Source organism: Mustela lutreola, chromosome 17, assembly GCF_030435805.1.
Source record: "Mustela lutreola isolate mMusLut2 chromosome 17, mMusLut2.pri, whole genome shotgun sequence".
Taxonomy (NCBI): Eukaryota; Metazoa; Chordata; class Mammalia; order Carnivora; family Mustelidae; genus Mustela; species Mustela lutreola.
Genome location: NC_081306.1, coordinates 21,017,710 through 21,043,724, shown reverse-complemented (window position 1 = coordinate 21,043,724; position 26,015 = coordinate 21,017,710). Strand labels below are relative to the sequence as shown.

The 26,015-nt window shown below is 46.2% G+C and overlaps 3 protein-coding genes across 6 annotated transcripts in view; 2 read left to right on the top strand and 1 right to left on the bottom strand.

The window, feature by feature from the left end:
* ZNF174 (zinc finger protein 174) overlaps nucleotides 1–26,015 on the top strand; it is a 60,793-nt gene that overhangs the window by 9,987 nt on the left and 24,791 nt on the right. The window contains exon 3 of one of the 2 annotated variants that reach the window (XM_059154180.1): nucleotides 569–8,550. The exons of the other annotated variant lie outside the window; for it this stretch is intronic. Coding sequence (XP_059010163.1) covers nucleotides 569–585 — 17 coding nt within the window. The 3' untranslated portion in view covers nucleotides 586–8,550. Of the gene's footprint in view, nucleotides 1–568; nucleotides 8,551–26,015 lie in introns of those variants that run through there. 2 annotated transcript variants of the gene reach the window in all.
* Nucleotides 14,493–19,452, bottom strand: ZNF597 (zinc finger protein 597). 3 transcript variants are annotated; one of them, XM_059154174.1, is made up of 4 exons: nucleotides 19,203–19,452; nucleotides 19,020–19,104; nucleotides 18,026–18,152; nucleotides 14,493–15,903 (listed from the first exon to the last, which is right to left on the bottom strand). In XM_059154174.1, the coding sequence occupies exons 2-4, from the start codon at nucleotides 19,050–19,052 to the stop codon at nucleotides 14,795–14,797; spliced, it is 1,269 nt and encodes a 422-aa protein (XP_059010157.1). In that variant the 5' UTR covers nucleotides 19,053–19,104; nucleotides 19,203–19,452; the 3' UTR covers nucleotides 14,493–14,794. The 3 variants fall into 3 exon arrangements, with proteins under 3 accessions (XP_059010157.1, XP_059010158.1, XP_059010159.1); XM_059154175.1 differs by having other exon boundaries at nucleotides 19,275–19,452; XM_059154176.1 differs by having other exon boundaries at nucleotides 19,313–19,451.
* Nucleotides 19,649–26,015, top strand: part of NAA60 (N-alpha-acetyltransferase 60, NatF catalytic subunit) — a 43,288-nt gene continuing 36,921 nt past the window's right edge. Inside the window, exon 1 of the mRNA XM_059154196.1 lies at nucleotides 19,649–19,819. The gene's annotated coding sequence lies outside the window, so the exon portion shown is untranslated. The remainder of the gene's footprint in view (nucleotides 19,820–26,015) is intronic.

Sequence of the window (26,015 nt, the reverse complement as noted above, 5' to 3'; positions counted from 1 at the left end):
GCTCTTGCTCTCTCTCTCAAGTAAATAAAATTTTTTTAAAAATCTTTAAAAAAAAGTTTTTCTGTGAACACGCACTTTTATTTCCCTTGGTAAATACTAGGAGTGCGGTGGCTAGGCCATATGGTAACATTATGTGTAGCCGTTTCTGGGGAGCTGCCAGGCTTTCTCTATCGGGTCTGCACCCCAGTTCCCCACCTGCAGTGTGTGAGGGTCTCAGTTTCTCTATATCGCCGTCAGCACATGGTATTGGTTTGATTACAGCGCACTAGTCCGCATGAAGTGTGTTCACTCTGGTTTTGGTTTGCGTTACCCTGGTGTTGGACATCTTTTCCTATGTTTACTGGTCATCTGTGTATCTTCTTTGGAGAAATGGCTGTTCAGGACCTCTGCCCTTTTAGAATTTGGTTGTCTTTTCATTGTTATAAGAGTCCGTTATAGATACTGGAATCAAGTCCTTATCAGATATAGGACTTGCAAATATTTTCTCCCATTTTTTTGTAATACACTTTTGTGCGATTACAGTATGTCTTTTATTTTTTTTTAAAGGTTTTATTTATTTATTTGACAGATAGAGATCACAAGTAGACACAGAGAGAGAGAGGGAAGCAGGATCCCTGCTGAGCAGAGAGCCTGATGCGGGACTTGATCCCAGGACCCTGAGATCATGACCTGAGCTGAAGGCAGCGGCTTAATCCACTGAGCCACCCAGGCGCCCGCAGTACGTCTTTTAAAGCACCTGTCACCTGCCAGACTACAAAAGTGACCAGTACAGTCACATTTCCTGAATCAGCGGTGAAACAGAATTGTGAGGCAAGCCTCCCCAAAGATCACTCTCTAGAATGGCTCTCGAAACTTGTATTGAACCAGGTAAGGGCAAAGCCAGCTAGACAGACCCCAAGAATCTGCCTTGCCTTGGGGGTCACTTGGCCATAGTCAGATCTGAGGCAGCTTTGTTTTTGTTGTTGTTGTTGTTGTTTTCTAAAGATTTTACTTAATTATTTGACAGAGATCACAGTAGGCAGAGAGGCAGGCAGAGGGAGAGAGGGGGAAGCAGGCTCCCTGCAGAGCAGAGAGCCTGATGTGGGGCTCTATCCCAGGACCCTGGGATCATGACCTGAGCCGAAGGCAGAGGTTTAACCCACTGAGCCACCCAGGTGCCCCCTGAGGCAACTTGTTAAGGGGAAGGAGTGGACTTCATGCCAGGCTAAGACTGAGGCATGGCTTTGCGCCCAGCCCTGTCATTCTCTAGCCCAGTCTCCTGGATGTGTCATTTAAAACATCCAGGCCTGTGTCCTCCCCTGGAAATGGGAAGACCTGGCCTGCTTCCCTCACAGGATGGGTGAAGTGAATGTGTATACGGAAAGCATCTTGTCTCCTGGACAGCATCGCACGAAAGGAAGGTGAATTCTGTGCCAAGTAGTACGTAGCTTCTTGAATTAGCTACTCAGCCCTTCAGATCCTGGGAGGGGCGATGAGGCTGCAGGGATTCGAGGGCGGAGATGTCCTGTTCCCTGCATTTGGCATTTTTTTTACACCACGGTCACAGGAGATAATGTCCTGAAAGGGAGAAGAATTTCTTCGGAAAGGCTGCTTGTGAATAAAATCAGTGTCCCAGACAGAGGGGCCCCAAAGCAGAGGCACTCCTTTCAAGCATGGCCCTTTGTGCTCTTTGCTTTATCTTCTTTTACCAGAGTAAAATATACATACAGTTGGCCCCTTTAACCATACAGCGGTCCTCTCCACCATCCCTCTCCAGAACTGCTGCTTCCCAGACTGACACTCTGTCCCCATTAAACATTCCTCATTCCCCTCCCTCCACAGCCACCCTTCTGCTTTCTGTCTCTGTGACATTGACTCTAGGGACCTGGTGTAAGTGAAGTCACGCCATAGCTGTTCTTTTGCGACTGGCTTCTTTGATTCAGCATCATGTCCCCCAGGTCCCTCCATGCTGTGGCATGCATCAGAATGTCCCTCCTTTTTACCACATTTTGTATAGCTATTCTTCCACTGGAAGACACTGGGGTCGTTTCCATCTTTTGGATATTGTGAATAGTGTGCTCCTTACTTTTGGTAAATACAGAATTTGCAAAAACCCAAGGAAAAGTTTGTCATAGGGCCACAGAGCCTCTGAGAGTGGCACCCTGTGTTAGTGCCACCGGAGTAGCTGCAAGCAGGAATGGGCCCAAGGTCTGGGGAGGGGGTTGCTCTAGAAGGTAGAGCAGAGGGTTAAGGGCAAGGAGAGAGACCAGGGTGGCCAAGGGAGGGTATCCCTCACAGGAGCAGCTTTAAGCATCTTTGAACACCCAGAAATGAAGGTTAAAATTGGGGGGCTACCTGGGTCCCACTGTGAGGTATGAGAAGATGTCTGGGGGTAATGGGCAGACATATGAGCAGATACCCCACCTGTACTGGGACTCAGTTTTGTTGGGAGAGGACAGTAGCTGGGTGTTTTCTCCAGCTGTGGGTGGGAGTGGGGTGAGTTGATGGATTCTGAGACCGACACAGTCCCAGGAAATGGCAGAGCCCAGCAAGTGACACTGCAGAGAAGGATGGTTGACGTGGAGCATGGGTGTTCATACCAAAGACCACGTTGGAGGACGAGTTTAAGGCACTTGCTTTACCTTTCGGAAAGAAGTGATGGGAGACAGTTCAGGGTAGCCAGGTCTTTTAGTCTGTTCGTGCTGCTGTAACTAAGTACAGACTCTGGGGCTTACAGACAACAGACAGCTCTCACGGTTCTGGAGGCTGAAGTAAAAAATCAAGGTGCCAGCACCACCAGGTCGGGTTCCGGTTAATACTCGGCCTCCTGTCCCTGGGACCTCCCGCAGTGGAAGGGGCGAGGACGTGCTCTGGGGTCTCTTTTACAAGAACAATCCCATAGATGAGGCTCTACCCTCATGACCTAAGAACCTCCCAACAGCCCCGCCTCCTAATGCCATCATCTTTGGGGGTTCAGATTGCAGTCTATGAATTTGGGGGAAGCCTCAAACATTCAGACCATAGCACCAAGTGTACATTAACTTTGGCTTTGGACAGACCTAGTTCCAGTCCTGACTCTAGATCGCCTTTCAGAAGTGGCCTTCAGCTTTGTGAGGTTTAGATGAGAGGATCCAAGCCGTGTGCCTTTAGTGCTGTCCCAGTCGTCTCAGGGTCTAGACGCTGGACTTGGAGCATGTGGGCCTTTGTCCCTGGGGCCTCTGTTGCTTCTGCAAATACCCTGGAGAGGGGATGGGCAGGTGCAGGGGACCAGAGATGCGAGGACTCGTGCTTTCGCCTCTAGAATGCCCCGCACAAAAGCTTTGTAAACATCTGTTGATCTGAACTCTTCGGAACGCAGGGAAGGAGCCCGCCAGGGACGGTGTTTTCAAGGTGAAGCTGAGGTAAAGCATGTGAGGATACAGATGCCTCTGGGAAGCGTGCCTCAGTATGTCCACTTCTGAGACACATATGGCCCCAAGCAGATGCTTCCCTGGGAAGGAAGTCCTGTTCCAGACCAGATAGGAGGAGTCGTGTCTGACCCAGGATTTGGAGGAATCAGAGGTCATAGATGACACCAGAATCAGAGGCCTGCCTTCAGGAAGAAATCCTGAAAGCTCACGCTAAGGAGAAGTTCTCTCTGATAGAGAAGTTTGCTTTAGAGAGTGAGGGACCTTCTGAGGCAGGCAGAGGGGATGGGGTGCCCAGTTATATCCCAGAGGACTACTCATGCTAGGGGGTTGAGGGGCTGAGTGGGAAGTGCCCTCCCAAGGCCGACTTGCATCCACCCCCCCCCCCCCGCCAGCTCTTCCCCCAGGCCCCAGAGAAAACCCTCCAGTCCTGTTCTTTGAAGCTATGTAGCTTATTTTCCCTTTGCAACGCATGGCTTCTGTGGAAGGAAACTGCCTAAACCAGGACGTCCATCTTTTCTATTTATTTATCTTGCTGGGAACTGCATTTTTTTTTTTAAGATTTTATTCATTTGACAGACAGAGATCACAAGTAGGCAGAGAGGCAGGCAGAGATAGAGAGGGAAGCAGGCTCCCTACTGTGCAGAAGGCCCCATGTGGGGCTCAATCCCAGGACCCTGAGATCATGACCTGAGCTGAAGGCAGAGGCTTTAACCCACTGAGCCACCCAGGTGCCTCTGGGAACTGCATTCTTATGTTAACATCCAGCTTATTTGGTTTTTACTTTGATTTATAGTATTTAGCAAATTCTAACACACAGATCAGTAGCAGCTCATCTTACAAGAGACTCTGCTCTTTGTACAGAGAAGACAGAAGCAGCTTTCCTCTCAGGTCTGCACACAAAGAAGCTGGTAGCAGAAATTATTTTCATGTCTTTGATATGTTATTTTGTGTATTACATTTAAGTGTACTACAGTTGTAAAATACTGATTTCAACTTTACTTCAAAGTTTTTTTTTTTCCCTTGAAATATAATTCAAATACTCTAAAATTCATCCTCCTAAAGTATACAGCTCTTGGGGCACCTGGGTGGCTCAGTGGGTTAAAGCCTCTGCCTTCGGCTCAGCTCATGATCCCAGGGTCCTGGGATCGAGCCCCGAATTGGGCTCTCTGCTTGCCGGGGAGCCTGCTTCCTCCTCTCTCTGCCTGCCTCTCTGCCTACTTGTGATCTCAATCACTCTCTCTGTGTCAAATAAATAAATAAAATCTTAAAAAAAAAAAAAGTGTACAGTCCAGTGGTTTTTAGTATAGTCACAGAGTTATGACCAGATAACTGTGTTTTTGAAAGTGAACAAGTGACTGCCTTACATGTTACTGGTTGATCACACAGCTAGCATGCTGCTGCGGTACATGTCCACATGAGACAGCTTGGGAGTCCTGGAAAAGGCAAGGAGCCTGAAGACCCGCTTCTGTCCCTAGTGTGCAGCTGGGCAGTTTCTGAGCTCTCAGTAAAATCAGGGGCTTAGACAAAATGCTCTCTAGTTCTACTTGGAGCGGCCCATCTATTCCTGGAGAGTTTGGGTCTGTCAAAGTAGAGGTGACCCTCAGAGCTCCACAGTGAGGATACTTGTTGGAAATCTGGGGAGATAGGACCCCTGGGGGAAGAGGAAAGCATCTGTTCAGGGCACCCCACTCAACCCCCCAAAGGAGGGGAGCTTATCATCCATCCAGTGTTTACTCTCTAGGTCTCTTCTGGCCCTTTCCACCCAGCATCCTGGCTTCCTAGACTTTCTCTGCAAATCCTCCATCAGGATTACTGCCTCTTGTCACCCTCTGGGTGCTCATGCTGAACCCAGTGGGGATGTCTCAGGATAGTTACAAGCACTGTAGTAGCTTTCTGCTCCTGGACATCTCTGGTCTTAGCCACTGATGGCACAATCCCCCATGGTGGACAAGAACCTCCCTGGCCCAGCTACCTCCTCGAGGCAGAAGGTCTGATGCCCTGACAACATTGTTTCCCGATCAACATCATGGGTCTGCAGGTAGGATTCCCACCCCCAGATGGCATCTTTAATCAGAAGGCTTTGTAGTTCTAGGGGATGGGGAGGTCCAGGGCACCCAAGTTTGCAGCCATCTTAGGCGTAGGAAACGGCCCCTTAACAGCTAGGACTGGACCTGGGAATGTCACATCCTGTATCTTTATAGGGTGTGTTCAGGAGTCTGTGTTCTCCAGTTTCTGGCTTTTTTCCCCTCGAAGCAAACAGTAGAGGTGAGCAGGGAAAGCCTGCTTTCCTGGGGCAGCGTGGGGCTGCCCAGGCGGGGCCCCACCTGGCTAGATGGGGCCAGCAGACACACTCTCTGTTAGACAGCAGCCCCCTGGCCCTGTGTCCTTTCCAGAGGTCTCCAACCAGTGAACTCCCAGTCAGTGTTCTGCTCTCCCAAGTGGGCTCCCTGAGCTTCCTGGCTGGGTAAATACCTTTCCTGGCATAACACACCTCTCCCCTGTAGCACTTAGCACAGCTGCAGTGTCACTCATGATTAACCGTCTCCTTATGAAGTTAGAAAACCCACACTCATGAAGGCATCCTTTCTCCACAGAGCTGACACCATCCAGTCCCTCTGCCCAGAAACTTCCCTGCGCTCTCCCCAGCTCAATCATTACTTTTGCCTCCTCAATCTGCCTTTTTTTTTTTTTTAAGATTTTATTTATTTATTTGACAGAGATCACAAGTAGGCAGAGAGGCAGGCAGAGAGAGAGGAGGAAGCAGGCTCCCTGCTGAGTAGAGAGCCTGATGCGGGGCTGGATCCCAGGAGCCTGGGATCATGATCAGAGCCGAAGGCAGAAGCTTCAACCCACTGAGCCACCCAGGCACCCCCTGAATCTTTCTTGAAGCCACCCCCTCTTCCTCAATCCCAGGACCCCCTCCTACTGCAGGCCCTCCTCTCTCGCTCCGCTGCAACCCTCGGTCCCAGCCTGTACCACAAAGCAGGGTATCCTGCCCGGCCTTCCTCCCCCACTGCGTACCCTTACCCAAAGTGGCAAATGGGGGACGTAGAAAGCAGGGGCTCAGAGATTGGGGAGCCGGGAGCCGTGCACGGTATCTCCTCTAATGGGCCTCGGACTTGCTCGGCGGTAGGGTTAGTCCCCGCCCCCCCTCCCCCCCCAGGGACGCGTGCACTGGCAACTTCCACGGAGCGAGCCCCGGCCAGCACTTCCCAAGTGGACCCGTATGGCACTGGCCACCACAGGGGAAGCGGGCGAGAGCGAGGGACGGAACGTCAACCGGAAGTACCCTGTCCATTCCTCTGACTGGGGCGTCCGGCACCCTTGGCTGCCGTGGAGCTCTCTGGGAAATGTAGTTCCAGCTGGCTCCGCTTCCAACGCGGGTTGGAAGGCTTGGCTCTGGTGATCGTTGGGACCATTAGCCTAAAGCTGAAAGGCTGTCCTGGAGGCTCACTTGATAAATTCCTTTGCCCTTGTTATATATATTTATTAAATGCCTACTACACACCGGGCACCATTAGGTGCTGGGGTTGCTATGGTGAACCCAGACCATACACATGCCCAGAAAGCCCAGTGTTAGAGGGGGAAACTCATCAATCAGATAATCGCACAAACTGCAGCTGTAAAACTGTTAAGGAAAAAACTTAAGGCAGGAATCACGCGGTGGGAAATGACTGGGGAAGGCTCTACTTGAGAGAAGAAGGTCAGAGGCGCCTGGGTGTCTCAGTTTTTGAGCATCTGCCTTCAGCTCAGGTCATGATCCCTGGGTCCTGGGAGGGAGCCCCTCCCTCCTGCTCAGTGGGAGGCCTGCTTGTCTCTCTCCAACTCCCTCTGCTTGTGTTCTCTCTCTGGCTGTCTCTGTGTCAAATAAATAAAATCTTTAAAAATAAATAAATAAACTGATAACCTCATTTAAAAAAAAAAAAAAAAAGGTGGGGGGAAGAGAGGAAGGTCAGGGCCTTCTGGGTTTCTCCTGCCAGGACAACCATTTGATGGCAGTAATGATTCCTCAGAGGTGTACCTCACAGCATTTCCCTTAACCCTTAGACACTGGAAGGCAGACTTTGTGATTATTCTCTGGGCCTTCAAGGAAGCCAAGACTCAGTCATTTTCCAAAGCTTGCACAATCACAGATAGCTGGGCTTTAATCACATACCTTCAACAATGAACCTGAGACTTCCACCCTGTCTCCTCCTACTTCTTTACACACCATGCAGTCCAGCCCCGTTTTTTGCATGTGGGAAACATGGATGATGTCAATAGCGAACTAATCCAGGAAAAGTGCTCAGCACAGGAGGGCCAGGCACAGAACAAGCCCTTGATTAGTGTTGGACGTTTCCATCACTACTCTAATTGCCTGTCTGTCTACTCTGACTTGTGTGTTACCCCAGCCCCATACTCTCTTCTTTCCGCATTATCCCTTTAAGTGACCTCTTCTCTTCCACTTTGTATATGTAATTTTGGTGGGGCTGACCCCAACCACAGCTCCAGGAGTGTGTCTGACAACTAGGCCAGGCCAGTCTACTCCCAGCCACAGTGGCTGGTTCAGTTGGTTGATGTGACTCTTGAGCCACATCAGTCAAATGAAACTTAACCTCTAAGAGGAATGTGAAACTGTTAGCCAAGTTCCCTTTTGTTCCAGAGTGTTCAGGGTGACAGTAGTTCCCCTTCTTGTAATTTTCTGGGCAGCCTAACCTGCAAGTGTGGGACCATTCTGCCCACTTTGGGTGCTACCCCTCTTCCACTGAAGGGGTCTTCTAGAATGGGAACAGCACAGGCAGTAATGTTGTCAGGCCAGCTACCCTCTGTGCCAGTAATCTGAACTATTTTAATCACTAACGCTTTACTCACAGAAGGCTCAAGGCAGGAGGATATGTAGACCCAATTCTCTAAAGTCTCCTTCTCTGTTGTATTAGCTCAGCACAATTCTATTTGAAATGCATGGAGTGCCTGGGTGGCTCAGTTGGTTGGGCATCTACCTTCGGCTTGGGTCTTGATCCCAGGGTCCTGGGATTGAGCCCCACACTGAGCTCCCTGCCCAGCGGGGGCCTGCTTTTCTCCCTCTCCCACTGCCTGCTACTTTGCCTGCTTGTGTTCTTTCTCTGCATCAAATGAATAAGTAAAATCTTTAAAAAAAAAAAAAAAAGAAAAGAAAAGAAAAGGAAAAAGAAAGAAAGAAAAAGAAAAGAAATGCATGGTGCACCTGGGTGGCTCAGTGGGTTAAAGCCTCTGCCTTTGGCTCAGGTCATGATCCCAGGCTCCTGGGATCAAGCCCCACATAGGGCTCTCTGCTTGGCAGGGAGCCTGCTTCCCCCCCACACACACCCCTTCTCTCTGCCTACTTGTGATCTCTGCCTGTCAAGTGAATAAAATCTTAAAAAAAAAAAAAATGAAATGCAACCACATTTACTGCACTTCCTTCAAATTGCTATAAGCCTATAGCAATTGTGCCTCTTCGCTAAATTATTCCTTCCAAGCAATAGAACACCATAACATTTTTATCCTGAGAACTATCTTACTCAAACTTTTTGCTAAATTCCTTACAGCTTTTCTGGGCTGCTGTTAAACCTCTTGTCTACTTGTAAATGACTGCACCAATGCCTATTCCCTTTCCTCCTGTCAGTCCTGTAGCTGTATCCAAAGTATAAAATTGACAGAGCCATAGAAATTTCATTCTTTAAATGCACAGTTTTAAGCATTTGCCATGTGTCCTTCCCTGTGCCCCCCCCCCCAGAGACATTAGACCACTAGTTGTGTAATTACTACTTAGTTTTATAATGGTAGGTAGTGATGGGGCGGGTGGTGTTCCAGGTAAAAGGAAAAGTATGTTCACACTTCCTGAGGAAGTAAAGAGCTTGGTACATTTAATGAACTGAAAGAAAGAAAGATAGTACAGCTGGAGAGAGAGAATAAAGAAAGTAGCTGGGGTTGGCAGGGAAGTAACAGTTTGGAAAGTTCTGTTAAGTGTTTTGGAATGTTATCCTAAGGACAACGGGAAGCCAGTGGATTATGTCAAGTTGGATGGTGACATGATTAGATGTGTTAGCTATGCTGGCAGAGAACAAGAGTGATGTGCGAGGTTAGAGGACTATTTAAATCAACCCCAGTGAGTACTGTTAAGTGGAGACACAGAGAACCAGTCAGGTCTGAGAGAGAGATCTAAGGCCACAGGACTTGAGGGAATGGATGAGCAGAGGAAGAGGGAGTTGTGTTGGTAGCATGAGCAATTGTGTGTATGTGGCACCACATACTGGAGGCAAACAAATCAAGGGCTAAAAGTTTAAGTTCAGCGTAGGACGTGTTCTGATGCCTCAGACATCCAAAGGAAGATGAATATAGGGATCTGGAATGCAGGGAGAGAAAGAATCTGGGCGAGACATGAAGTGAGGTCTTTGTAGTCACGGAAGTGGCGAAGCTCATTCGGGAGGACCCTGTACTCAGGCGAGCCCAGGATACAGTAAGCCACAGAATCATCTGTGAATTTGGCCGCGAGGCACACAGGCCAACGAGGAGACAGGCGCTAGTTCTAGAGCACATTCTACCCGACAAGTCGGAACCAAAGTGTCTCTTTCAACAAGCCAAAGGTACACAAACTGGACGAGCCAGCAACTTCGCACTGCCAAAGTGGACTTCGTGCTGCGGAGGTAGCACGGACTCCTCCTGCCCTTGGCGCGTGATCTGTGCCTAGACTCGGGGGGATGGAGATTGCTCTGGCCCCCAACAGCCATACTTGTGCTGCAGAGGGCGAGACTGAAGGGACCCGTCATCAAACGCTCTCGGCCCAAAGCCCAGTTTTTGTAGGGAGGGCCCCGCGGTGGGTGCCAGGGATAGGCTGGGAACCCGGTGAAGGCCGCTGTGAGGCGCCCACAGCGTCCCAGGCGACCCGGGAGGGCACAGCCCCGTCGCCCTAAGAGGTCGCCGGAAGTGAGCTCATCACTTCCGGTTCCCAGCCCTGTGGTCGCTCTAGCGCGTCTCATCTCGCTGGCATTTGGACCGGTCTGTGCGGGTCGCTGCTGAAGGCAAGCCGCCGGGGCGTTCCTTGGCCGTGCAGAACGTTCTGGGGGCTGTTTGGCACACTGCCGGCTTCCACCCCCAGCTCTGGGCGGGGAGCACGCAGGCCTTTGCCACCCTCTATGGCCGCAGGTGCCACAACCCCGACCCCCATACCACGCGCGGAGCCGGGGCTGGAGGGGACTTCGAAGTCTGGGGCTGCCTCACGGGGTTGCACTGGAACTTTCTTCTGCGTTCCGGGGAGCTAAAGATTTGTATCTGCGTTAGGAAATGGCTCGAGGTCACCCATTCACTCTCCAAACCCACAGTTCCCGCCCGTCTTCAAAATTCGCTGCCATCCAAAACCACTGGTGTGTGGAAGAGCAAGTGTGCTTAGTCGCCTTCCTCAGAGAGGGGCAGGTATTGGATGCCGTGCCGCACATCAGATAGACTTAATCACAGCCTAGTGAGAGCGTGCGTTCTAGAACTAAGTGATGAGAACACACCGAAATAGGTAAAATCAAAACATTAGACAGTACAAGTGCATGTAACAGACATACTTGGGAGGTATCCAAGCGAACTATAGATTGCAGCAGATTCTCGGGGTTTTATATATATATATACATATATATATATACGTATATATATATACGTATATATATATATATATTTTTCCCCCCCTCATTCTATCACCAGTCTTTACAGGGTGTTAATGCAAGGAGGGATATCAAAGAATAAAAGAGCAAAAAAAAAAGGGGGGGGCAGTCAAATGGGCATGAAAAGATGGATAATGATCCTCCTGACATCAGATCAATAAGCTTTTTTAATCTACAAAACTAAAGCAGATGAATATACATACTTCAAATGAAGGTCATTGTTACTTTTTTAACACGTGGTCAAAACAAAAACACTAGAAAAACACTAGATAACTAGTACAATGAACCATTAGTCAAAATAGACTAATTAGATGAACTATAATCTGCTTTGTGCGCATACTAAGTAAATTGGCAGATTACTTGGAGCAAAATCTGCAGTATCAGATTGTGTTACATGCTGCAGTCTTCAGAACAATGCCACCTGATTCTATGGGACCTCAGAAATTGAAGACTCAAAACACCAACATTTACTGTGAAATGTTACTTGTTTTCACTCCCTGTATACTGTGTTAGTCATTTTCTGTGTTAAATGGGGAGATGCGAATAGGCTATTAACTACTGCAACAAAGCTCTAAACAAAACTATATTGAATCCAACTCCTTCCAGATTAACTAAATCACACAATTTCTTTAGTTATAAAATATGAACTGTTGACATTTGAAATCTACTGAAATAATGCTGCTTTTATTAATGATGGCTTGTTAATACACCCTGGTATTCGGGCAACCACATTAAGGACTTGTTTGATACACATCTTCATCTCTGCACCAGCAACGGAAACCACATTTGTTCAAGTTAATTTCCTTAGTACAAAATTCTCACCCTGCATAGTATATCAATAGCCATGCTGCAAAAGATAGTAAGCCAATCATTCATAACAGTAAACTGTGTTTCTCATCCTTATATTAATTTTTATCAAGTATTTCGTAACGCTAACATACTGGGCTAATATCTTCAAGTTAATAACAAACTGTGAAATCTAGCTCCATCAGTCAACATTGTAAACAGAAAGATGAAAAAGCCATCATTATAAAAACAGCATGGATCTCATTGGTGGACTGACTCCTTCCTCCAACTTTTTGGGCTCAGAGCAGCTTGAATTACATCCAGCAAATATAATTAGGTGAAGTGTACAATAAGGCAACAACTGAAAATATGCTTCTTTTACAGTAACTGACACTCAGGTTTTTTTTTTTTAATTTTTAATTTTTTTTGGCGTACCAGTCATTAGCAATGATTATTCCACCAAAAAGTTATCTTAATTACACTCAAGTGTATGTTAATGTTTTTATAGAAGTGCTAATTTTCTAATATCTTTAAGGAGGTTTGGCATAATCTTACAAAATCAGAAGAATAAAGAAAAATGTAAAACCTGAAGCCTCATCTGAGAAGGTGACTTCACATATTGAGGTGCAGAACAGCATTTAGGGCATAAATTCTCACCTTCCCCCATACTGTTGTAGGAGCAAAGCAAAGCATGACAGCTTCCATCTTTTATGTCAGCCCCATTCTGTCCGCTTACCTTCTAGGACAGCCTTCTCTACTTTCTGCAGCAACTGCACGAGTAGGGGCCACATTCCCAGTTTCATTCCCCAACCTGTAACTCTGTTCAGCCACCAAAAGCAGAAGCAGGAGAGCTGATGGACAGTGCTTTCTGGCATTTAGCAAAGATCATTATATCCCAAAGTTGGCTGATAAGAAATTTAACTGGAGACCATCTTTCTACACAATTCTAAGTCCCCAGAGATCTGCTGAAGAACAACCTACAGATGACCTCACTTTTTAATTTAAGACCCTAAAGCCCTAGCAGACTGGCGTCTCATATTGAGTCGAGACATCAGAGTCTAGTATGACCTTGACATTCAGAGCACAGGGTCTCAGCAGTGGATCTGCAAACAAGAAACAAGAATAACAAAAAGGGGGATAGAAGTGGGTGAGCTGGGTTAGTCTCCATTTCCCTCACTCACCAGGACTATTTTCTTGCCTCTCAGCAGTGGTAAGAGCTTACAGCAGTAGCCAGCATGTCTTTGTATACTCAGTTCCCAACGTGCTATTCCACCGAAAGACCACACCTTGCAGGTACTGCTCTCCTAAAGAGCCCTGTTTCTGCTCGAGAGCTTTCCCAGCAGTGATCCCGTGCTAGTCAGTGCTGGACTTCCATACTGTTTCGGAAGAATTAAGACCATTCTCACATCCTGTTCAAAAGTCCGTTAGAAACTAGTTTTGCTGATAGGCACACAATTTTGCTGTAAAGAGAAATTGTGTACGAATGTATATTTGCACGATTCCCTGATTCTTTAACATTAGCGACCATTCCGTTCAACCATATTTTGCTCTTCTATTTATATGTAACAGCAGGTATCTAAAGACCTATATATTTTCAAGTAGTTTGGTTAAACTCTAATAGTTTTCTGTATATGTTTTTCTTTGGCGATCAGGAGGATTTTTTTTTTTCATCAAAATCCAACTAAAACCCTAAGGACTGTATTCTGTAAAGTTTGCAATCTCTGATCGGATCATAGGGATGGGAGATTGAACTGGGAGTCTTGGGGAATCTTTCTGTTGCTTTATTACCATACACGTTAAGTCAGGCTTGGGATAAAGCACAAAGGCAATGAAAGGGTTCTAGGATGCGTGTGCACAGGGTAGCCTCCATGATGACCATCCTCACCCACCCATCTCAGCCTTCCTGGCTGCTTGCGGACCTAACACAAATGCAGACACATAACAGGATTGAAGAATGCACAACCTTCAGCATCACAGAGACCCAAGGTTAAATGCCAGCTTCAGCACATTGCTATTTTTTGTCTTCGGCAAGATACTGTCTTTACCTCTGTGGGCTTCAGTTTCCTCATTTATGAAACAAGGATAGCCCTTTCTCTGTCACACTTACCCTGAAGATTAAATTAGATAATACATGTGAAGCATCTAGCATGTTCACTGAACAATAATTACTCTTATTCGTAGAAAGGCAGGTAATGTGCTTTGGTAGCAACTTGGAGGTAACTCCTTCCAGAGAGGAGCAAGTATGTTTCCCTAGGTCAAGTCCAGGCACCAGAAAAGGCTATGGGCAGACTGCCAAAATTCCTTGCAAATGTGTCACAAAGGCCAGTGGCATCATATGTGAGAATGGAACTCCACGAATACTAATAGCCATTATGATACCAACTTGTCCACTTAATTTGGGAACCTTTCACAGCAGGTGTAAAAGCTTCTAAACTACATCAGAAAATCATGTATGAAATATCATTTCTTACAAATGTTACATTTAGTTAAGACCCCAAAAAGCATAAGACAGATATAGACAAATTACTTTCCTAGATACTAGGTCTGCAGAACTAGCAAAAAAAAAAAAAAAAAAGAAAGAAAGAAAAAGAAATGAAGAAAAGAAAAGAAAAGGGAAAGTTTCCTTCTTCTAAAACTTACTTAGAAACTGTGTAACAAAAGTAAAAGAACATCTAGGAACACTTTCGTTTTAATGAAAACTGAATTTAAAAAAAAGTCCTTATGATTCTCTGACTCATACAAATAGAATGTGTACAGGGAATGAGTTACTGAGTTAAAATCCTGGCTTCACGCACTAGCTGACATTGACTGCTTCCTCAGCTATAAAACAGAAGTCATAATGCCTAAAGCAAGTTGTGGTGGGTACTAAGTGACATGGGATGCATGTAAAAAGCCTGGCACATAAAGGGTAACTGGTCCCCAGTTTTCAATCCAGATACTAAGAAGCACAGCATTAATGAAAACTTGCTAGATTTACGTGGTGGTTTTCGTATGGGTTTGCTGATGAACAGTGAGATGCATATACAACCTGAAACCTTTCCCACATGTGCTACATTTAAAAGGTTCCTCTCCCGTGTGGCTCTTCTGGTGACATGCAAGCTCTGAATCCAGAATAAAACTTTTTGCACATGTTTTGCATTTATGGGGCTTTTCCCCTCTATGAATGCTCTGATGGGAAATGAGCTCAGAAACACGCAGGAAGGTCTTCGCACACTCAGGACATTTTAAGGGTTTGAATTTTGAGAACAAAAGTAGATTCTCCCCACAGTCGCTGCAGTGTTCAGAGTCATCCTCATGACCCTGCTCGGGGAGAAAAAGGTGCGAGGGCTGCCCGAAACACTTCACACACCGAGGGCACTGGTACTGGGTGGCTGACATGTGCGTTTTCTCACGCAAACCCAGATTTGTGTTCTGACCAAAATATTTACTGCAGTTGGTACATTCATAAGTTTTAGCAGTGTGGATTTTCTGATGCTGTGACAATCCTGGGAGCCACGTAAAACCTCTCCCACATACGCTACATGTGTGGGGTTTCTCCTTTACGTGGATATTCCTGTGCCGAGACAGATGTGAGTGCTGGCGGAAGCTGCTGCCACACTCAGCACACTTATAAGGCTTCTCACCAGTATGGATCCTCCTGTGTGTCCTCAGATTGGCTCTATGATTGAAAATCTTCCCACAGTCACCACATTTATACTTTTTGTCCCCTGAATGAGTTTTCTGATGCAAAACAAGGTATGAGTTATCACTGAAGCTTTCATCACATTCAGGACACTTGTACAAATTTTTGGCTTCTTCCCCAGGAAATTCAAGAATTTCAGAAAGTGCTCTGGTTCCTAAACATTGAGATAGTTCTAGTAATGGGGTTTGGTTTTCAATGGTAACTAATAGGCTTATGAGCCTTTTCTTGCAAGCAGGAGCTCCACCTGATACTTTCCTTTCTGGGTCTCCAACTCCAGTCTCGGATTTTTCTGGGTAATAGACAAGGGGCACAGTGATGGAGGAGTTTTCTGCGGCAAGTTCTTCAAATCCTGTAGACTCTAGATTCAACCGTTGAGAAGTCTCAGTCTTGCCTTCCCCTCCTGTTGATAAAACAAAGCAAAACATAGACAACACCCTCAAGTGGTACTGCGGAAAGAGCAAGCTACTTACACAAGGACCAAGAACCCACAGAGGGCTTATCCTAGACCCCAGACACTCGTACTAAACAAAATCAGGCTGGCAGGCTCCACTGACTTCCCAGAGGATTGAGGTTGTTGGTCCTCGAGGGGAGGAAGAGGAAAAGAGGTATAACTGAATTAGGGTCTAGCAGGATGGGAACTAAGGGAAATCTTGGTAGATGCTGTCCAGGGGAGGTTTCCGATTAATGCCCTGAGTCTCAAGAACTTTTCATCATTTACGCAATCCCAAGTGACTGCTGAGCGACCATAACTGGAGTAGAGACGGGGATTCCTATTTAGGAGAGAAAGAGAGCAAGTACGTATTTTTCTACCTAGCAGAGAAATAACATGGTTATTAGAAATAGTTTTATTGTCACCAGGAGAGTTCTTCAAAATTTCTTTACCTCTCCTGGAGGAAAGATCAAGGTAGAGCTGCCGTGCATACAGCAGCCAAAGATAAGTGGTCTCACTGCTAGGATGGCTGACAGAACTTGAGCTGCCAAAAATCTTTCTTCCTTAATATTTTTCAAAATATTCTTGATTTGTAAAGCCAACATATCAATATAAAAAGGGTCTTTTCCTTCCAGAGAAACAGCCCTATGATTGCCATTGCACACTGCCTGGGATGGATTTCTGGGCTGCAGTGCAGTGTGGGAATCCAAATGACACCCTGTGGTTTTGCTGTTTTGAGGAGACCAAATTCAGGGATGCCAGGAAGGCTAGAATTTCACAAAAAAGTACTGCAGAAGAGGCAGGTGCCCAGGCAGGGCTGTAGACATCTAGGTAGGGCAGAGTATTAAGACTTGGGCAGAGTATTATTCTGTAAGTGCACATGAGTATCCCAGACTGGGAAAAGAGCCATCAGAAAGGAACACAGAACAATCTTCAGAGTTCACACTACATACATAGTTCAATAGTTCATGTTCCTGACAGCCAAGATGGAACACACAAGCTATCAGGCTCCATCTTCAGAAAGACATTGCCTTAGCAGCAGGTCATATGGGCCCTAGCCTGAAGGCTGCTCAGAACACAGCCTAACAAAGCAAAAAAAGCAAGCCATGAAAGGATCATACCAATCCCAAGTAACTTAAATACAAAGTACAAAAAATAGTTTTATAAGTACAACAAAAGCCAACATCCAGCAACAGAATACTGACAATGTCCAGCATCCAATCAAAAATTACCAGACATGTAGAGAAGCAGAGGCTATGACCCATAACTAGGAGCAAAATCAATGAACAGAAACAGACCCAGAAATAACACAGATGATGAAACTAGTAGAAACAATGTTAGAATAGCTATAACCATACTTCTTAGGATCAACAAGGTAGAGGGAAACACGAACATGATGAAGAGAGAGGTGGAAAATATGAAACACGAATTAGGATATAGTTCCAAGAGTCAACCCTAGTCAGAGACAAACTCTACTCAGGTATGGGAACATTTCTGCATGTAGTTCCCCTTATGTGAATATGGCATAGCACCCCCTTAAGAGTAAATCAATTTCGAATCTTTAGTAGATAATAGTAACCTATACTCATTAAGTTTTGCAAGTAAAACTATGAATTGACTTTTTTTTTTTAAAGATTTTGTTCATTTACTTGACAGATCGAGATCACACAGGCCAGAGAGACAAGCGGGGCTGGGGGGGGGGGGGGCGGGCAGGGAAGCAGGCTCCCTGCCGAGCAGAGAGCCTGATGCAGGGCTCGACCCCAGGACCCTGAGATAATGACCTGAGCTGAAGGCAGAGGTTCAACCCACTGAGCCACCTAGGGGCCCCTGTGAATTGACTTTAACAAATATTTGGGAAGATTACTGGGTACTGTCATATCTCGTGTAAAACCACAGTCACTATACTAGATAGGATTTTTTAAGAAATCATCACATTCTCTGAATACCACACTGTCATGCAAGCTCTTGTCCTATCCACACAGATCAGACAGAGGTAGGTCCCATACCCCCATACCAACATGTGAATGAGACATGGAATCCTGTTCCTAGAACTGACTGAAGTTCGGAAATGCAGGAAAACCAGCTGCCTTACCCATCAAGACCACATCCTTGAAACACTCCTGGGTAGTGTCTCTGCTGAAGGACCTCTGGACAGGGTGCAGACTCACATACTCCTCTTGAGAAAAATACACAGCCAGATCCTCAAACAGCATTGGCCCCTGAAACAACATGAGAGCCCATCTCAGGGTAGGAGGACCCCAAGGCGACCCCCTCAGTTTAGGGACTGACAAGAGCTACAAACATCAGAACCAAGGGAGGAAGGGGCTTGGTGTAAAAGGTTCATGAGTGCTGGGGATGGTGTTTATAAATAAATGGGTCCTAAGTGTGGTGGTGGAAACTAGGAAGGAGTAAAAATGGACGTAATTTCTGAAGCAGTGTTATAGGGGCCAAGACAGTAAACTGTAAGGAGTTCTAGAAGAGACTTCTAGAAAAGATGAGGGAACTCTCAGGGAGGGAAACCATTACGTACAGATGCTCTAAGGGAAAGAAAACTGAGCAGCCCAGGAAGAATCATGAAAAGGGACAGGGGTTCCAGTGTTCTCCCAACATCCTTTTGCTTCCTAGTCTCCTCCTCCTTGCAAGTGACGCTCACTGCTAAGCTCTCTTTGGAATCAAATCCAGGCCTAGTCCTCCTTCCCTTAGTTTATCCGTCTTCTAAAGTAACAGTACCTCGTCGCGATTACGAATCATCTGGGGCTTTCGTTTCTGTGTTTATTCAAAAGGTGTGGGATATGCCTAGAAGTCTGCAAGTTTAAGCAGTATTCCAGAAAGCCACTTTGAGGAACTCTGATAGCCTTCTCCAACGGGCCCTACTCCCAGTTGGTGGTTCTGAAAGGAAGAATGTGATAGGCCATTTCTCCCAAGTGCCTGGTCCAGGGACAAAGACAGCTTCATCGAGGAGCTATTTGGGCATCGGGAGCCCTCCCACTGAGACGGGCATTCCTAGCTCTCTTCCGAGGGAGGGCAGGCAGAGGCCGGAAAGTAGCGACAGGAACTGGGACCCCGAGAAGGGACCCTGTTCTTACCTGGGCCCCCGTTGTCGGAAGCGTGGACGCCATCTCAGGGGCAGGGAGTGCCTTCCTCAAGTGCCACACTGACTTCGAGACAGATCTAGGAGGGGAGAGAATATTCCTCAGAGGAGCCAGTTTGGCTGCAAAGCCCCTCCGTGCACTCTCAAGGCTTCCTCGCTTTCCCAACATCTTTAATACCTGAGCCCAAGGCTCCTATCCGCAGCCCAGCCTCGGCGGGGCCGACTCCTGGGCCGGCCAGGTCCCACCTACCGCTCCAAGACTAGTGATGTTAGAAAGTCTCCCGCTACCCGGTCAGAAGGAGCAGAGGGCGACGCCCGACTGGCACTTTAGACGGAGAGCCACAACCACTGCGAGTCTCCCACGCTCCTCTATGCTGGAGCTGCCGGGAAAGCAGCCGGAAACGGCCCGCCCCCTTGCTGTCATTAAACTCTGCCCTGTGACTGGCCAGAGCTCCTCCGAAGGGGGCAGTCCTTCTTGTGTGTTGACCAATCGAGTCCGTTAACGGAGGACCGATGCCTCAACGGCATGCTGGGAGATGTAGTTTTCCTTCTGTCTCCCGAAGTAAGTATGTCCGGTTCCGCTGCCTGCGTTTCCCGGGTGAGCTGCGGGCAGCTAAGTGAATCGGTAGAGTGTGATGAGGTAGGGTGACCTCGGAGCAACGTAATGTTTCGGGGAAATTGGAAAGTAAGAAGACAGGCAGACTCCGAGCCCGAAGGACTATTTGGCACCGAAATGTGGTTTCGGGCGGCAGTGCCCTGTGGGCCCAAAATGTGGGTCCGGCCGGGGTGAGTGAGGTGAGTGGCCAGGAGTGCAAGTCCTAGTCTTGGCCTGAGCAGTTAAGTCCGCTGTTCTGGGCGGACTGTGGGGCCGTGGAGTGAAAAGGGGTGTGTTCTGCGTGGACAGAGTTCAGATCGGCTTTGGCTAGGTTGCTAGGCTCTGATCCAAAGCATTTTAGGGGAGTTGTGTCCCGCGGCTGTGGCCGAGCTGAGCCAAATGAGGCTCAGAGCCACAGCGGATTTCTAGCGGACGTAGAGCCTTTGACTTGCTCTGCGAGGCGTGAGCAATACCTCATATGCGGCCTGTCCTATTGCCACATATTTTATACTTCCTTGGCCTTGGGTGCCCTGGTGTAGGGATTTGGAATTTAAAATTGAGCTCCTTCTCAAGCTTTGCCACTGATTGCTCGGGTCATCTTGGCCAATATACGACTTTGCTTTCCTAAGCTGCAAACAGTTCCAAATGCTTCTCCTCGGAGGGTGGTTTCAAATAAGTTGTCAGTTTACAAAGGTGCCAATTTACAAAGATGAAAAGGCAAGGCTAATACGTACCTTAATAGAAAATACTGGGTAAATCTCAATGTATTTTCTTATTTTAGGAACATGTTCCTGTATCTAAAAGGTTACTCAAGAAATGGTTGCATGGTTATTGAAACAATATTTTCAGAACTGATAAAATAAGTAGTGGGAACCGGTGGACTATCCGATGGGACAGTTTCACTTGCAAGTAGCAGAAAACCCAACAAAACCATGTTCTAAAGTAGCGCAGGTGCAGATTGGTTAGTTCAGTGGCTCGGTGACACAGTCAAGGTCCCAGTGCTTCGATATTTCTCCTCTGCCATCCTTAGCATATCGGTGAAAGTGACAGTGGAAACCACATAATACATGCGGATGTGCATTGTGACAGATACCCATCCTAAACCGGTAATTATCAAAGATAAAAAGACTATACCTACCATAATTGGTTTTGACCAACCACAGTTCACCCCCCAGCACTGGGGGAAGGACCCAGCCTCCCCTGGCCAATTACCTGCACAAAATCAGGGCTCTGTCGGAAAAGAAAAAGAAGGAAGTAGAACAGATGTCAAATAGGTAACTAAGATCATCTGCCACAAGGGACATCTCCTGCCAGCAAAGAGCTAGGCCTTCTGAGAACGGGTCCCAAAAGAGGTATTGGGGGGAGGGGGCGGGGAAAGGTGGTACAAGGACTGGTGGAAGAATAAGGAAAAATTTCCCCACAGGCTAGACCGTCCAAAGCATAAATGTTGAAGAAAAGCTAACAGCCTGGTTCATAGAGGTCTAAACTGAAAGCACGTTCATCTTTGACTCATGGTAGTGCTCAAGTAGTCATGTTACCCCCCACCTTTGTGCTCATATTTAACGTTATTTTTATGTCAAGGATATCTCATTTAGGGCTCACAGGCTCCTGATTTTGATTTTTGACTCTTTCACCAAGAACAAAAGGCTCTTGTGTCTTTTTCCTCCAAACTTTGGTCTCATAACAAGGAGAGAAACACAGTTTCCACTGACCAGAAGTGAAGCTTGTGGTGTTAACTCAATGGATAATCAGAGAAGGTTATCTCTGAAATAGGAAAGGAAACTAAATCTTCCCTAGACCCTGTAAGTACTGAAGTTAAGCAAGTACATGAAGAAAGGGGCTTGAGAGATGGATCTTGTTTAAAGTAAAGAGATGAGATACAGAGCCCAAGACCCAAGATTGAAAGGATAAGACTGAATTATATGTCCAAATTGGATTTTTAAAAATCTGAGATGCTTGATGATATATCCATTATATGTTCAAGTAACAGATTTTTTTAAAAGATTTTATTTATGAGAGAGAGAGAGATGTGTGGGGCGCCCCTCCAGTAACAGATTTTAATTGTCAAAACTCAAAAATCCTGGGGTGCATGGAGACTGCTTAAGAGTCTCTCTCTCCCTCTGCCCCTCTCCTCCCTGTCCTCCCTGTCCCCCCAACCCCGTTCACTTACACACTCTCTAAAAAATAACAAAAAACTAAAAGACCTCAAAAATCCTTCTGGCACAACCGTCTGACAATCTTCTTCATTTCAGCCTTTAAAATATCATAATAATCTGTATGTATTAAAATTCTTTTGTAGCCAAAGATCTGCTGTCTCTCTGGAGATCACATTATCTTTTTAAAAATGAAAAATAACAGTTTTTTTTTTAAGGTTTTGTTTATTTGACAGATCACATGGAGGTGGAGAGAGAGGGGAACAGGCTCCCTGCTGAGCAGAGAGCCCAATGCAGGGCTCAATCCCAGGACCCTGAGATCATGACCTGAGCTGAAGGCAGAGGCTGAACCCACTGAACCACCATGGTGCCCCCCCAAAATAACTTTTTATAGGAGCATCTGGGTGGCTCGGTCCATTAAGCATTCAGCTCGGGTCATGATCCTGGGGTCCTAGGATCAAGGCCCAAGTCGGGGCTCCCTGCTCGGCAGGGGGCCTACTTCCCCCTCTCTTTCTGCCCATCATCCCCCTCATGCTCTCTCACTGTCTCTCAGTCTCAAAATAATCTTTTAAAAAATAATAACATTTTATTATTAGAAAAAGCAGTATGTGTACATTTTAGAAAGTTAGAAAATACAGATATGAAAAAAATAGAAAATAAAAGTGCCATATTCTTATCATTCAGAGATTACCATTGTTCCCTTTTAAATATAGATATTTTCCCTAGTAAGTTTCAACATAATTTCCAGAACAAATTGCTAAGTTTGGCGTTTTTAACATTCCCAGACAGTACTGTTTTTCAGGGTTTATTATTTTAAAATAAGTATGTTTCTAGTCATTACGGCCTTTGTATCCTTCGTGAGATATAAATACCAATGAGAAATTGTCAGGGCCATGTCAGAATGTACCAGAAGAGAAGATAAACAAGATTAGCTTCTTCTCTCAACTTCAGCAAGAGGCTTTTCTCGCAGGAATCCAGAATGCATGTCAGGGCAGTTAGGAACCTGGGCTCATTAGTATTCCGTCTCTAATGAAGGGAGTGGGGGTTGCTGGTTATGCCTGCAGGACTTACTGTCACAGCAAGAGGCTGTCACGACTTTGAAGCTAAAATTACCTCTAACTGGGCAGGAATTCCTTCATCAGAGAGACCAAAAAAGAAAGAGAAAGCAAGGAGGAAGAGAGAAAGGGAGGAAGGAGGAAAGAAGAGAAAGAGGAAGGAAGAAGGAAGGGAGGAAGAGAGGCAGCTAAGGGCTCTCGGTTGTGCCTCCAGTAATTCATACTATGGCAACAAAGTGCTTTTCCTCTTGTGTCAACTCTAACAGAATTCTTTCTTAGTCACTGAGGATAGAAATACTTCCAAAGGAAGATTCTGGACCTACTGATACTGATTGATTATTGCAAATAGAAGCTGTAAGCAGAGACTCCTGGAGGCTGATAAGATCTACAGAGCCTACAGGTTGGGCACAGTGAGGACAGAGAAGGAACAGCGAGTTGGAGAGTAGACCAGAAGACTACATGCTCAGACAATTCATTTCCCCCCGAAGGACCCTACAGATTGAGCCTTTGGAGATCAGGGGTTTAATGAGACACTTGACCCAGGAGTGAACAAATCAGCATGGAACGGCCAGGAGGGAAGTGATGGACTTGCCTTGTTTTCCCCTGCAGCAGACAGAAAGGCTGTATTGGAGGACCAAGGTGCCGAGCCAGCCCGAGCAGGGAGAGGAGTTGCAGAGAGTGAGTCAAAGCTGGCAGCGTCTTGGTGCAGATGGTGTGCTCACGGTCAGAGGAAACCCACTGAAATGAAACCCATTTTTTTTAAAGATTTTATTTATTTATTTGACAGACAGAGATCACAGGTAGGCAGAGAGGCAGGCAGAGAGGGAGGAAGGGAAGCAGGCTCCCTACTGAGCAGAGAGCCCTATGCGGGGCTTGATCCCAGGACCCTGGGATCATGACCTGAGCTGAAGGCAGAGGCTTTAACCCACTGAGCCACCCAGGCGCCCCTGAAATGAAACCCATTTTATTAGTCAAGATTTTTTTTAAGATTTTATTTGTTTATTTGACACAGAGGGAGATCTCATACAGGCAGAGAAGAGGGCAGAGAGGAGGAAGCAGGCTCCCCGCTGAGCAGAGAGCCCGATGCGCTTGATCCCAGGACGCTGGGATCATGACCTGAGCCAAAGGCAGATATTTAACCAACTGAGCCACCTACGTGCCCTAGTCAGTATTTCTTAAATATTAATACTGAATGATAGAGGGTGGATAGTAAAACACATGCTTTTGTTTTGCTGGTAGGTGAGTAAAGGAGCATATTTTTTAATAAAGTCTTTATAAAGTAATTTGTCTCTAGTATACATATCATGAGGTTCAGAACTCTTCATACCATTTGACCTTGTAAATCTAATTGTAAATATCTACCTGTATTAATTGGGCATCCGATTTCATTAACTATACACAGAGACCCAAAACAACATTGGCTTATACAAATAGAAATATATTTTTCTCTCACATTTAATTCAAGCCGGTTTGACAGCTGTGCCCTGGAAAGCTGCCTGGGAGGCAGGCTCCTGCTGCTTTGCACTTCCCTACTCGTAGGGTATTTTCTCTCCTGACTCTCAGACTCCCAGTCCAGCTTGGCTCACTGCCCTGTCTCAGTCACAGCCAGCAGGAAGAGGGAAAGGAGGGCACGTCCCTTTCTTTTCAGGGCAGAACTTGGAGGTTGCATGTGCCACTTTGAGTCCCATCCTATTAGTTGGAACTTAGTCACATAGTCAGAGAACCACACCTAACTCAAGGGAGGCTAGGAAACAGAAGTTATTCTGGGTAGCCCATGCCCAGTTGAAAAGCAGAGGCTGTATCACGATGAGAAGAGGAAAGTAGGGCCGCCTGGGTGGCTCAGTCTGTTAAGCATCTGCTTTCAGCTCAGGTCATGATCCCAAGGTCCTACGATTGAGTCCTGCTTTGGGCTCCCTGCTCAGTGGGGAGTCTGCTGCTCCCTCTGCCTGCCTCCCTGTGCTTGTGTTCGCTCTCTGGCATATAAATAAATAAAATCTTTTTTTAAAAAGAGGAAGGAGAAGAAGAAGAAATTGGACACTGGGACATCTGGCAGCCAGTGCCATGTTATCCTAAGGAAATGTGTTGAAAATGGAAAATCATGAAGGTGTTTATTGCAGAATTATGTACAGTAGAAAAAAGTGGGAATGACCCAAAGTCTAAGAATGTTTCCTCTTTCTCAGGAGGAAATATCACAGCCAATTAACATGTTATTTTTAAGGAGTTTTACCAAATATGGGGAAGTGCTAACATTAAAAATTATTAAAGCAGGCGCGCCTGGGTGGCTCAGTGGATTAAGCCGCTGCCTTCGGCTCAGGTCATGATCTCAGTGTCCTGGGATCAAGCCCCACATCATGCTCTTTGCTCAGTGGGCAGCCTGCCTCTCTCTCTCTCTCTGCCTGACTCTTTGCCTACTTGTGATCTCTCTCTCTGTCAAATAAATAAATTTTTTAAAAAAAATTATTAAAATATATCAAACTATACATAAAATACTATCATTATTAAAAATACACTGAAGAGAGCAATAAGGAGACATACAAATGCTGAGTGATCATCTTGGGCTGGCAAGCAAAGGGTAATTTTTTCCTCTTTATACTCTTCTATATTTTTCTTATTACAGTGAGTACGTATTACTTCCAAAACTAGTCTGGAGTTGAACTGTGTGGGTCGAAATTGCTCCCTGCAGCTTAGCAGCTCAGACATCTTGGATTCATTATTTGACCTCTTGAGGCCTCAGTTTCCATAGCTGCAAAATAGGAACAGCGAGTGTGAATACCTCATGGCCTGCCTCGTGTTGTTAGGATGATTAAATGAGATACTATGTGACACAACACTCTAGGATACAAGAAGTGCTCAAAAGTATGAGCTTTATCATTGAAAAGATTTTTAGGGATGCCTGAGTAGCTCAGTTGCTTGGGCATCCCATTCTTGATCGTGGCTCCGGCCTTGATCTCAGGGTTCTGAGTTCAGGCTCCGTGTTGGGCTCTGTGCTGGGCATGCAGCCTACTTAAAAAAAAAAAAAAAAAAAAAAAAAAAAAGTTTATAAATAAAATCATCAATCAGACACATCTGCATCGTCCACATAGAGCTTCGTGTAATGACGTGTTTCCCAAGAACTTCGAAGAAGGGGAATAAGGCTGAGCTCTGAGAATTAAGCTGAGAAAATTGAGATGAAATCAATTTCTTCAGAA